The sequence below is a fragment of the Nematolebias whitei genome, chromosome 3 (assembly GCF_014905685.2).
Source record: "Nematolebias whitei isolate Nwh7 chromosome 3, NemWhi1, whole genome shotgun sequence".
NCBI classification, from domain to species: Eukaryota; Metazoa; Chordata; class Actinopteri; order Cyprinodontiformes; family Rivulidae; genus Nematolebias; species Nematolebias whitei.
Window position 1 is genome coordinate 55,173,156 of NC_056500.1, and position 13,865 is coordinate 55,187,020.

General features: G+C 42.3%; 1 protein-coding gene across 1 annotated transcript in view; it reads right to left on the reverse strand.

Moving 5' to 3' along the window:
- Positions 1 to 2,067: 2,067 nt before the first annotated feature.
- The window catches only part of slc34a2b (solute carrier family 34 member 2b), a 19,325-nt gene continuing 7,527 nt past the window's right edge, over positions 2,068 to 13,865 (reverse strand). The window contains exons 8-12 of the mRNA XM_037675040.1: positions 7,166 to 7,277; positions 3,639 to 3,806; positions 3,258 to 3,374; positions 3,048 to 3,172; positions 2,068 to 2,629 (exon numbers count right to left, since the gene is read on the reverse strand). Coding sequence (XP_037530968.1) covers positions 2,084 to 2,629; positions 3,048 to 3,172; positions 3,258 to 3,374; positions 3,639 to 3,806; positions 7,166 to 7,277 — 1,068 coding nt within the window. The 3' untranslated portion in view covers positions 2,068 to 2,083. The remainder of the gene's footprint in view (positions 2,630 to 3,047; positions 3,173 to 3,257; positions 3,375 to 3,638; positions 3,807 to 7,165; positions 7,278 to 13,865) is intronic.

The following is a 13,865-nucleotide window of genomic DNA, read 5'->3' on the forward strand; positions in this document are numbered from 1 at the left end:
CGTCTTATGAACTGGGGGAAAAATCTGAGTATCATCCTGAAGTAGGATTACAGAAGCACCACACATCAGCCATTCAAGAAATGAATTGATTGAATGAGAGGACTCAGTCAGGGTAGATTTCTTGTTGAACTATGGTCAGGAGATGAAAGCAAACAATTTGTGTCACCACCAATTATAAGGTTATGTGTTAACATATTTGGTATGTTTGAAAATAAGTTATTAAAAATCTAGTCGTCCCAGTTGGGGGCATATACCGAAACTAAGATCACTGGCAGTGTGCACAACTTCCCCACCACTATAACATACCGCCCGGCAATATCAGCATGCACACTCGAGGCTGTAATTGATTAAACATTTTAACTTGAGTATAACTTTTCACAAAATGAGTATATTGTTTTTTTTCCAGTGAGACAAAAACAGAATACCTGTCTGAGAAAGCGTGACAGAGTTGTGTCTATGAATGATCTAATCTAAATTATGGTAAGCTAATGTGTGTCTGGAAAAATACAAGCACCAATACTTATAATTTGCCCCACCATTATTTTCCAGTTTCCTGTAACTGACAGCTGGTATTAGTAATGATTAATTCTCAAACAGGTCTATAAAACAAAGTTAGAGAGCAACGTGTCTGTCCAGCAGTTGACCTTGACCTGTAAACGCACAAGGGTAGGTGTAGCAGCATGGCTTTTAAAGGAGGGTCTCTACTGGAGTTTAGAGGACACAGGTACACAAAACCTACATAGGACCACTTCCTGTTATTATCATCTTTAAACTCATTACATGATTTTTACAGGAACTTTTATTTTTGAGGGTTTTTATGTAGTGTAGCATGAAAATGTGCCACTCAACTGGTATTTGTACTGAACAAAAATATAAACGCAACACTTTTGTTTTTGCTCCCATTTTTTCTAACATCATTTTTAACATCTAAGACTATTCACACAAAACACATTTTTCTCTCAAATATTGTTCACAAATTTGTGTAAACCGTGAATTAGTGAACACTTCTCCTTTGTCGAGATAATCCATGCACCCACAGGTGTGGCATGTCAAGGTGCTGAGTAGACAGTATGATTATTGCACAGGCGAGCCTTAGACTGACCACAATAAAAGGCGCAGTTTACTTTTACAGTATTAAAGTCAGAAAACCAGTCAGTATCTGATGCGACCACCATTAGCCTCACATCTCCTTCACATGGAGTAGATCAGGTTGTTTACGGCTGCTGGTGGATTGTTGGTCCACTCCTCTTCAACGGCTGTGTGAAGTTGCTGGATGTTGTCAGAACTGGAACACACTGTTGACGTCGATCCAGAGCATCCCAAAGTTGATCAATGGATGATGTGTCTGGTGAGATATTCCATTTTTTACAAACTACTGTATATACTCTATGACTGAAGCCATGGCTGAGAAGATACAAACTAGTGATAACTTTTGGACAAAACCTCATTTTAAAACGTCCTACCTAGTCTTTAATACGCTCATGAATTAAATGAACATGGAATGAAACATCCACGTGCAACTACAACCTGCCAATTCATATCAGCAAAAAATAAAACATACAAGAAATACAGATCTTATTTGTTATCAACACAAATAAATGGACCAAATTAAAACATGAGAAGCTTTAAAAATTATAAATTTTCATCTTACAAATATAACATAGTTTTAAATACTTAGTGATGTCATATACAAATAACTTTACATTTGAAATACTACATTAGACTTTCAAAGTTGTAATGTTCAGGGATACACGTGAAACAGGAAATTCCTGCCACATATGAGCCCAAATAAAAATAAAATATTCAACATATTCACAGGCAGTCATACAGTAAGAAGGCATAGCAGAAAGTGAGTCTGTAGAATAAACAATGAAATAAGCGTTCTGTACCTGCACACAGCAGGTTCAGGAGAATGTGTGAGACCATAGACTTTATACTCTCCAGTATGACAACAGATTGTACGCTACAGTTATTTGTGTATTATTAAATAATCAGTCCCACAACCTGAGATGTGATGAACAATTACAAGAGTGTTACACACGGTATTGCATTCCATAATGTATGTGCATCAAACTTCATGATATTAAAGATGTGTTGCTCTAACAACGTTTGAGTCTTCGTCCCTCAACATGGCCGGGTTATCGTACATCTCCAGGCTTTTCCTGCTGCTTCTTGTGATCTTTTCCTCCTCGTCACCTTTATTGCAACAGTTGCTGCATTTGCAGCAGCAGCAGCAATGTCTGCTACAGAACAACATGGAAGAGCTCACCACCTTGTCCCACGGCGCCATGGAGTGCAGGGGCCGGGGCAGAAGGTCCCAGCTGCGCAAAATCTTGGGTAGGTGGCGCGGGCATCGAGACTGCATCACGTTGACGATGATAACAAAGATAGCCAGTACAACGATGGGCACGCCGACGCCCACCAGGATTTGCCAACCAGCCAGAGACAGGCCAAAAACACTTAGCGGGAGAACCAGGAAGCACAGGAAAAGGTAGAGGGCAGCAAACCAGCGGTATTTAGCTGTTTTGTTCCCCAGACCTCTGGCCAGCCTGATGGGCACCCGTGTGAAGGGGATTGGATACCAAAGAATGATGCCCATGATGTTGAAGAAGAAATGGCAAAGTGCAATCTAAAAAATAACAAATAGAAATAAAAACACTGATTTCAGAGCTGAAATAAATTTGACAGATCTCTGGGCCTAAAGTTCAGGCTAGATGCCAACATGGAGCAGTCCCATCATTTTCACCACTGCAGTTGAACTTTTTTCTTTGCAATTGTTTTTAAATACAGTTCCATTGACAGAATGTACATTTATTACATTTTTCAGAGACTTTAGTTTAAAGTTTTTTCTATAAAGACATGAGCAGTTTGCAATGTTTTTAAAAACAGAAGAGTTTTGATTTAAAGGGCATCCAATATTCCTTTTTTAAATTTAAATTAATGTATTCATTAAGATAAATATATCTTTAAGATGAAAGAATTGTATACTATGTATACATATATGTACATGTATATAGGGTGTGTAAATATTTGTGTAAGCGTTTTACCTGCAGGGAGTTGGCTAGTGTCTCTCCGGGGCTAGCCATTGCAGCAAGAATGGCTGTGGTTGTTGTTCCAATGTTTGACCCCAGTGTCAGAGGATAGGCCCTTTCAAGACTAATTACACCTATACCTGGTGAAATGAAAGTAAAATGCATTAGTTTGGCTGTAAATTTAAATGGGACCAAATAGTGACCTGTATGCTAATAAACACTTACCAACAAGAGGTGTTATAGCTGAAGTGAAAACCGAGCTACTCTGAACTATAAACGTCATTCCTGCTCCGACTAAAATAGCAATGTAGCCAGTAACCCATGCGAAAGGGAAGGGGAAGTCTGTAATAATTTAAATACACATGAAGTAAGCCACAAACATCTCAAGAAGAGCAGAAAAATGCCTTGCAAAGCAGTGTTTGTGCCTGAGCTTTTCTGCACGACACTCCAGGACTGCTCCACCTGGAGACAAGCCTGAAGCTACAGGAGGGCTGTGCCTGTGCTGCTCATCAAGCATCACCATGAAAACACATGTGCTGACTATCAAACAGGCTCTATGCAGCATATGGACAAGGATTGTTTTGGAGAAGTTTTTAAAGTATCTACCTGTGTTGAGTATTTTCTTGATGACCAGAGCCACCTGCCCCTTCAGCATGGAGTTGAGCAGCTTGACAATGAGGATGAGACAGGTGCAAAGAACAAGCAGAGACAGAGCCAGGAGAATGAGCCCTACGGCTAGATCTGGCAAGTTAACGTTGACGAAGAGGTGTTTGCCTGAAAAACATGGTTGAAAACATAAAGCAGCTGCTCACTGTGACTTTTACTAAAAGATTCCTGCACATCACTCCGTTCAAAACAAACATTTTTGTCTCCCACTACTGAAAGACAGACAAGTGATGATGTTTGTGCCTGTGTGCTACAACTGATTAACTATTGTAGCCAACACAATACAAGATGGCTGCCACTATAGCGATATGGGGATGTATATATATTGTTAATTATCAGTTATGAGTTAAGCTCATAAGATATGCATGTATTATGCAAATAACCTCGTTGTTTGGGCACCACCTCTCACTTGGAGAGGAAAAATCAGTCTCTGTTTACCCCAAATCAATGTAAACTGAAACGTGAGTTCTTTTCTTGTGTTTAAAGAATATCTAATCAATTAATACACACAGATATGCCAAAATAATCACAAATTCAGTTGATTTTATGTATTTTATTATAAAAATAATCCGTGATAAATATGATAAAAATTATGCATGACAAAATTAACTGAACATCAAATTACTTTGAATCAAAGGTCTAATTGATGAGGAAACTTAAAAGGCAGGCTTAGGACTGGTTTCTGTTTGTGAAGTGGTTAAAATTGTGTCTAAGGTGAGCGATAGTTTGTCTGATAAGTTGTGATGTAGGTTCAACAGAAAGGCGTCTCTCTCCTACCAGGATGATAGTCACAGCATGGTCCCGACAGTTGCTTAAATGGTACCAACCTCAGATGTTCCGGTGACAAAGAGGCTGAAGTCTCCTCAAAGTTCACCTGTCATCGTTAGAGGGATGAAGGTCCATATGGTAGTCAGCTGGGATTTACCACTCTTCAGTGTGATTGTTGCCTGGTAGACATCTCTCGGGTCAAGGCCCGCCTGGTTCTGGTTCTGCTGGGTAACTTCTGTATCTTTTGTCCCGTCTCGAGACATTTGTAGAAGAGTTGCTTCTCGTATGCTCAAAGTTGACTGCTGAAAGTTCTTCTGTCTGAGGTCAAATGCAGAAGTGGGTTTCTTCTGAGTGTCTCTTCAAAGAATGTGTTTTCTCAAAAGTTTTCTTAGAAGAAGTGCAGCTTACTGTCTGTGTAGAACAGAGATGAAGGTCCTTCTCCGGGGGAGTGATCCTAACTTTTGGCTGTGTATTTTTTTATTTTTTTTTTAAAGGCCTATTAAATAAATCTAGAGTCCCTTTTCTCTGCCTTAAAAGTTTCCTTTAAAAAGAGAAAATAAGACAAATGTATTATCTTAAAGAAAGATTACTTAAAACACACATTTTCAAGAATAAACATTCAGGTATGACATATTTAGAATTAAACTTAAAACATACAATGTTTTACCAAAGGTGTCGCTGTCCATCTCCTGAAAAGGAATGTCATTAAACAAAAGGTTCTTATGGTGTTATCTTCATGGGAATGAGTCTGGGAGGAATACTCCTATTCGATAAAGGAAGATATCAAAGTGCCGAGTTCGGATATTTCAAAAACTCCGAGGTCAGTTTAACAAAAGCTCTCATTAAAACGATCTGTCCGTTTCATGGGAAATGAGTTCATATTGGCAGTGAGGTTAACACAGCAACAGTTTTTAAAATTACATTTGCATTAGTGTCAACTAGGGCATTAACAGAGTACTCGAGTGATCTACACATCGATTGCTAGAACATCTATCGAGGTTAAAAATGTAGCGTCGAGTATCCGTAGTGACGTCATATTATGTGATCACCGTATGACCGTAGGGGGCGGTGTTGCACTGCTGCAGGTCACAGAGTATGGTGTAACACCGGGTCCAATCCACCGAACCAGAACCAGTTTCCTCTTGTTTCACAAACAAAAAGCAAAAAATATTCATCTCTAAGCCTATAAAAAAAAATCTATAAACATATTAATCTCTAAAACTAAACTTAATGCGCACCACAGCTGGTGGTGGTGCGGGGTGGTCGACCCCCCCACTGTTTTAAGTTTAGTTATTTACGTGCTGCATGTTTCTTCACGTTTGCAGTTTAATAATAATATCTAATAGTTTAGTTTTTCCTGTGACTTATTTGCAGTTTGATAAATGGTAGGAGCATAATATACGCTCCCAATGTTTTGTTGGTCTTTTTTTTGTAAATAATTACCTTTTTTGCAGTTTTATTTATTTATTTATTTTTGTATCTTGAGATCTATGATGTCATCAAATACTCGAGTTCTACTCGGGTTTTATTATGTTAATGTCGAGTTTAAAAATTATATACTCGTTCAACCCCTAGTGTCAACTAAGAAGTTTGTGAGCGAAGCTGAATATTTGTAAAACAATGTCTGTTTGTTCCCAAGGGAATAGATTAATCTTATTTTAACAGTTTCAAACACAAAACACAGGAATGACATTTGTTTGGGATGAGGTGAACTGTTGCTGAGATGGTGTTCCCTGCACCACAGCCAACTGACCTGCAAGAAAAATGTCCAATTTGATTGTTCAGTGCTCTGCGACAACTTCTGTTGTGATTTGGTGCTTCATAAATAAACTGAAGTGAATTGATTCTGCAGATATTGATCTCGTAGCTGAGACTGATCCCCAACATACGTATGAGCAAACAGAATGCTCATTCTGAATTCTGCCATTAACTATTTTAGTCAACTCTGTCTGACTGATTGCAAAATATCTTAGGAATCACAAGATGGATTTTCATGAAACTTCCAGGAAATAGTCATTGAATGTACCGTTACAACTGATTAATTCAAGAACGACCAAAATCAAGAAGGCAAATCAGTCAGCTGATCTTTGAAAAACAGGAAAATTGATTTAACTCAGTAAATTTTACAAACTTGTGGTGATTGCTGTGAATAATGTAAAACACACACTCTGAGCATAGTTTTCCATGATATTGTTTAAGGTTTGAACAAAATATTGACAACTTGCTCATTATTAGATTGACACACATTCTTAAACCAAGAACATGCTTTTAGTTTTTTGCAGAACATTAGGATTAGCAAGAAAACACTTTTGGGGCATGCAGTAACTATAAGATAAGCTTTCCTAGTTAATCAAGTTAAAAATGAAAGGTAATTCTACATACAAAACAAAGCACTGAATAGTTTTCTTTAATTGAAGGCAGATTTCAATGATGAAGTGATGCGTCTCATGGGGCTGAGGTACTCAGGTGCTTCAACGAGGCAGCATGAAAAGACCTATTGAGGGCAATAACTAACTCCAGCAACATCACAAAGACTGGCATTGTCCTGATATCAAGAGGACGTTCCTGTGGCAAACTAATTTGCTCATGTTTCACTGAGCATAGTGGATCAGGTAATACTAACTGCACTCTGAATGTCCCCCACCTCCATTATCTCCCTCCCTCACTAAAAAAAAATTCCAGGCACTTAAGGCACTTACATTTTTCTTGATAGTCAGTGCAAGTGGAGTTCATCTCAGTCCAGGTCTGGTTTCCTTCCTCCCAGCACACAGCACCAGCAGGGCAGCTTTCTACTGTGATGTTCCAAAAAGTCTGACAGAGAGGGAGGTGACAGAAACAGAAGATAACACAAGTATCCTGATGCATGCTCAATAATCCAGGTAGAAAATCTAAAAAAGTTAAATCTGGTCCTCTGGACATTCAAAAAAACAAAACAAAAAAAATTGTAGAAACGTTCCGTCTTTCATCCGAAAGACTTCTTCAGTCTGCTGTTTTCAGCTCAGTCTTATAAACAGCACCTTCTCAGAGTGGATCAACCAATTTGCTGCTGACAACCAGAACCAGCTGCTCACATGATCAAGGAGGATCATCAGTAGGGGCTGAACGAGTATATAATTTTTAAACTCGACATTAACATAATAAAACCAGAGTAGAACTCAAGTATTTGATGACGTCATAGATCTCAAGATAGAAAAATAAATAAATAAAACCACAAAAAAAGGTAATTATTTACAAAAAAAAAGGACCAACAAAACATTGGGAGCGTATATTATGCTCTTACCATTTATCATACTGCAAATAAGTCAGAGGAAAAACTAAACTATTAGTTATTATTATTAAACTGCAAACGTGAAGAAACGTGCAGCACGTCAAAAACGAAATTTAAAACAGTGGGGGGAGGGGGTCGACCACCCCGCACCACCGCCAGTTGTAGCGCACATTAAGTTTAGTTTTAGAGATTAATATGTTTATAGATTTTTTTTTTTATAGGTTTAGAGATTAGTATTTTTAGCTTTTTGTTTGTGAAACAAGGTCAGAGGAAGCTGGTTCTGGTTCGGTGGATTGGACCCGGTGTTACACCATACTCTGTGACCTGCAACCGTGCAACACCGCCCCCTACGGTCATACGGTGGTCACATAATATGACGTCACTACGAATACTCGACGTTACATTTTTAACCTCGATAGATGTCCTAGCAATCGATGTGTAGATTATTCGAGTACTCTGTTAATGCCCTAACCATCAGCCTAACGATGGATCATTAGCACACTGATGGCTGTTTACTATTCACAGGGGGCTGAGTGATACTAGCAATCACAGCATTGTAGGAGGGGGACAGTTGAACCCGGAGGCTCCACCCCTGTTTAATGATGGACGGTTTCTTTTCACAAAGATGGCCTCCTTTACTCCTCTCTCAAACCATCGTTCCTCTCTATGAAAGGATGTAAAATGGTAAATGGACTGTACTTATATAGCACCTTTCTATCTTATTTCAAGATACTCAAAGCGCTTTACACTACAATCTGTGTCCTCATTTACCCATTCATATAGCACTCTACTAGATCTCTACAAAGCTAATTAAACAAATCATTCTAAAGAGACTAATCAGTGCTTTAGAGCACATTCATACACAGACGGGACACACGTCAGAGGCAACGATGGGTTCAGTGTCTTGCCCAGGGACACTTCAGCATGTGACTGCTGGTGGATTTGAACCCCCAACTCTCGCATTGGAGGACAACTGCTCTGACCATTCAGCCACAGCCGCCCCATTCAGCCACAGCCACCTGAAGATGAGTGTAGACCACGGAGTCCTGGCCTGATGATGTTGATCTTCTGTGCTGGTCCATCCTTTTGGCCAGTGGCTGTTTAGTTTCCCCGATGTAAGACTGATCACCCTCCTGACACTGAACAGCATACACAATATTACTCTGTTTGTGCCGGGGGACTGGAAGTTTGGAATGAACCAGTCTTTGCCGTAATGTATTTTGGGGTTTAAAAGCCACTGGGACATTATGTTTAGAAAATAAACGTTGCAGTTTCTCTGATAGTCCCGCAACATATGGAATGATCACTGGACTGGGTCTGGGTTCCTCCTTTTCACCTGATTGCTGGCTGGAGTCCTGTTTGGGTTTCTTCTCTGCTTTCAGGAAGGCCCAGTTAGGATATCCACATTGCTCTAGAGCTTGTCTTGTGTGGGATATCACCTTCTGCCTGTCTCCTGAGTTAGTGGGGATGCTGTCTGCTCTGTGGTACAGAGTCCTGATGACTCCTAACTTGTGCTCCAAAGGAAGTCAAACTGCAAATACTGGTCTGTGTGGGTGGGTTTGTGGTACACCACAGTTTGCAAATGTCCTCTATCAGAAACTGAGACCTCACAGTCCAAGAAAGCCAACCTGCCATCTTTTAAATCTTCTCGTGTGAACTTAATATATTTGATGTGATCAGTGAAATGTTGGACTTCCTGAAATTTGATTTTAACCCAGGTGTCATCAACATACCTGGACCAATGACTTGGTGGTGTCCCTGAAAAGGATGTCAAGGCTCTCTTTTCTACCTCCTCCATGTACAGGTTGGCCACAATAGGAGAAACTGGAGACCCCATAGCACACCCATGTTTCTGTCTATAATATTGGCCCTCATATGTGAAGTAGGTGGGCAGCACGGTGGCGCAACTGGTAGAGCTGCTGCCTCTCAGCGAGCAGGTCCCTGGTTCAAACCCTGGTCCAGGGGCCTTCTGGGTGGAGTTTGCATGTTCTCTCCGTGCATGCGTGGGTTTTCTCCGGGTACTCCGGTTTCCTCCCACAGTCCAAAAACATGCATGTTAGGCTGATTGGTAACTCTAAATTGTCCCTAGGTGTGAGTGAGAGAGTGAATGGTTGTTTGTCTCGTTTGTCTCTATGTGGCCCTGTGATGGACTTGCGACCCGTCCAGGGTGTACCCCGCCCCTCGCACAGTGATTGCTGGACATGGGCACCGGCGACCCCCGTGACCCAAAATGGAACAAACGGGTAAAGATAATGGATGGATGGATGGATGTGAAGTAGGTTGACTCCAGGCACAATTTCAAGAGTTGACACAGCTGTTCTGTGGAAAGCGTGGTCCTGCTGCTCAGAGTGATGTCTGATTTTAATCTTAAACTGACCACCTCTACTGCATCATCAACAGGATGCACATAAAGAGTGATGTGACATCAAAAGAGACCATTGTTTCATCAGTCTTCATAATAACATCCCTCACCTTATCCTCAAAGTCCATGGTGTTCTGTATGTGGTGTACTGAGCTGCCATCTAAAGGGATGAGTATAGACGCCAGATATTTGGAAACATTGTAAGTGACAGAGTTAATCATGCTGACAATTTGAGCCTATAAGACTCGTTTACAAGTGAGATCTGTTTAGACTTACAAAAAGTAGTGAAACTGGACACATGTAAGAATTGGAGGCGAAATAATTTCTATCAGACTTTTTTTTTTCCTGCCTGAGAAGAAAAAACTCTGATATTAAAAAACACCTTGCACAAACAAGCACATAGTGACGTAGACATTCTGCAGAGAGGCGGAGACGGCGAGAGCGGTGAGCAATGTTCATAGATGCTCTTGAGGGCACTGTAAAAGTTCTGATAAGGATGTAATAATCAGCCAGTGTCTTCCAGTGAGATCCGTAAACATTCTCGAGGTATGTTGAGGAATGGCCAAGAATAATGATTATGAGAATCCAAGAGCCTGAAATGATTACACAAAGTTTATTCAGCTGGTTTCATCTGGTTATCAGTTGGAAATTCCTCAGAGGGGGGGTGGTGAGCGTGAGATCACATGTTCTCCAGGCGAATTCAGATAAATTGGCCTTCAAGGCCAGCCAAGGGAGCCTAATTCAGATAAACACACAGTTGTTTTGGGGACAGGCAGAACTTAATGACATCTACCTTGAGTCTGTGTTGTTCCACTTGGTTCCGAAATGTCCAAATTACATGGCCACACCGATGGAACGTGACTGAGTAAAATCCCTGAGATCTGATCCATTCTGCCCAAAGCATTTGAGTCTGGGTACTCGAGGCACAAACCAAGCCATCATAAAGCCAAGCAGCGTGATCAGGTCCAAATTTGCTGCCGATGACTTCCTTGATTGTTGATAAAACCAGCAACCAGCCGAATCAAAAAAGCAGGAACCATCCATCCATTATTTTCTCCCTAAGAAAAATTTATCCAGCCTTCAGCTGTTACAAAACTCTGCTGCTCGTGTGTTAACCAAGACCAGAAGGCAGGCTCATACTACACCTGTTTTAAAATCATTGCATTGGCTCCCTGTGCGTCTCAGGTTTGATTTTAAGATTCTTTTAATGGTTTTTAAATGTCTTAATGGTCTCGCACCATCTTATCTTGCAGAGCTGCTATTACCCTATGAACCCCCGCGGACACTAAGGTCCTCTGGCACTGGACTACTAACAGTTCCAATAGTCAGAACTCACACTTACGGTGAGGCTTCTTTCCAGTACTATGGCCCCCGTCTGTGGAATAGTCTGCCGGAGAACCTGAGGGCCGCAGAGAATGTTGGTGTTTTTAAGAGCAGGCTCAAGACCCATCTTTTTAACTGTATTTCCTGAGCTGGTTCATTTCTGTTCAGTCTATACATTTTCCATACAATTTTATTTTATTTTGTGTGTGTTGTTTGCTTTTATTTTGTGGGTTTATTGTTTATAATTCTGTACAGCACTTTGAGCTGCTTTTAGTATGAAGGGTGCTTTATAAATAAAATTGATTGATTGATTGATTGATTATCTTTTACCCACTTCTTCCATTTTGGGTCACAGGGGTCGCCGGTGCCCATGTCCAGCAATCACTGTGTGAGGGGCAGGGTACATCCTGGACAGGTCTCAAGTCCATCACAGGGCCACATGGAGACAAACGAGACAAACAACCATTCACTCTCTCACACACACACCTAGGGACTCTACTCCGAGTCCCTCCCGGATGACCGAGCTTCTCATCCTATCTCTAAGGGAGAACTCAGACACCCTGCGAAAACTCATTTCGGCCACTTGTATCCGAGATCTCGTTTTTTTGGTCACAACCCAAAGCTCATGACCATAGATGAGGGTAAGAATGTAGATCGACCGGTAAATTGAGAGTGTCGCCTTTTGACTCAACTCTCTCTTCACCACGACAGAGCAGTACAGCGCCCGCTTCACTGCCGACACTGCATCTATCCGCCTATCGATCTCATGCTCCATTTTTCTCTAATTGGTGAACAAGACCCCAAGATACTTAAAATCATCCACTTGGGGCAGGACATCCTCCCCGACCTGGAGAGAGGGCACTCTACCCTTTTCCAGCTCAAGACCATGGCCACGGATTTGGAGGAACTGATCCTCATCCACACTCGGCTGCAAACTACTCCAGCGAAAGTTGTACATCATGACTTGATGAAGCCAATAGGACCACATCATCTGCAAAAACAGAGAAGCGTTCCTACGGCCACCAAAACGTATCCCCTCAACACCTTGGCTGCGCCTTGAAATTCTGTCCATAAAAGTTATGAACAGAATCATTGACAAATGGCAACCTTGGCGGAGTCCAACTCTCACTGGGAACAAGCCCAACTTACTGCCGGCAATGTGGACCAAGCTCTGACACCTGTCGCACAGGGACCTAACAGCCCCTATCAAGGGGCTTGGTACTCCATACTCCCGGAGTACCCCCACAGGGCTCCCCGAGGGACGTGGTCGAACGTCTTCTCCAAGTCCACAAAGCACATGTAGATTGGTTGGGCAAACTCTCACGCACCCTCCAGGACCCTGCTGAGGGTGTGGAGCTGGTCCAGTGTTCAACAACCAGAAGGAAAACCACACTGCTCCTCCTGAATCCGAGGTTCGACTATCCGACAGGCCCTCCTCTCCAGAACCCCCAAATAGACCTTACCAGGGAGGTTTAAGAGCATGATCCCCCTGTAGTTGGAACACACTCTACGGTCCCCCTTTTTGAATAGGGGGACCACCACCCCAGTGTGTCAATCCAGGGGAACTGCCCCTATGTCCACGCAATATTGCAGAGTCGTGTAAGCCAACACAACCCCACAACATCCAGAGCCTTAAGAAACTCCGGGCGAATCTCATCCACCCCTGGAGTCCTGCCACCAAGGAGCTTTTTAACTACCGTGGTGACCTCAGCACCAGAGATTGGAGAGCCTGACCCAAGGTCCCCAGGCTCTGCTTCCTCAGTGGAAGACGTGCCAGTGGGAGTGAGAAGGTCTTCGAAGTATTCTGTCCACCAACCCATGACATCCCAAGTTCAGGTCAGTAGCACACCACCTCCACTATAAATAGTGTTGGTGGCATACCGCTTTCCCCCCCGAGACGCCGGATGGTGAACCAAAATAGCCACGAAGCTGTATGGAAATCATTCTCCATGGCCTCTCCGAACTCCTCCCTCACCCGAGTTTTTGCCTCAGCAACCACCCGAGCCGCATGCCGCTTGGACTACCGGCACCCATCAGCTGCTTCTGGGGTCCCACAGGCCAAAAAGGCCCGATAGGACTCCTCCTTCAGCCTGACAGCATCCCTCACCGTCGGTGTCCACCACTAGGTTCGAGGGTTAACGCCGCAACAGGAATCGAGAACCTTATGGCAACAGCTCCGATAAGCCGCCTCGATAATACAGGCACAAAACATGACCCACTCAGACTCAATGTCTCCCACCTCCCCCAGAACGTGTTCAAAGCTCTCCGGAGGTGGGAGTTAGAGCTCCGTCTCACAGGAGACTCTGCCAGATATTCCCAGCAGACCCTAACAATATGTTTGGGTCTGTCAGGTCTGACCGACATCCTCCCCCACCATCAGAGCCAACTCACCACCAGGTATCTAAAAAAGTTAAATCTGGTCCTCTGGACATTCAAAAAAACCCAA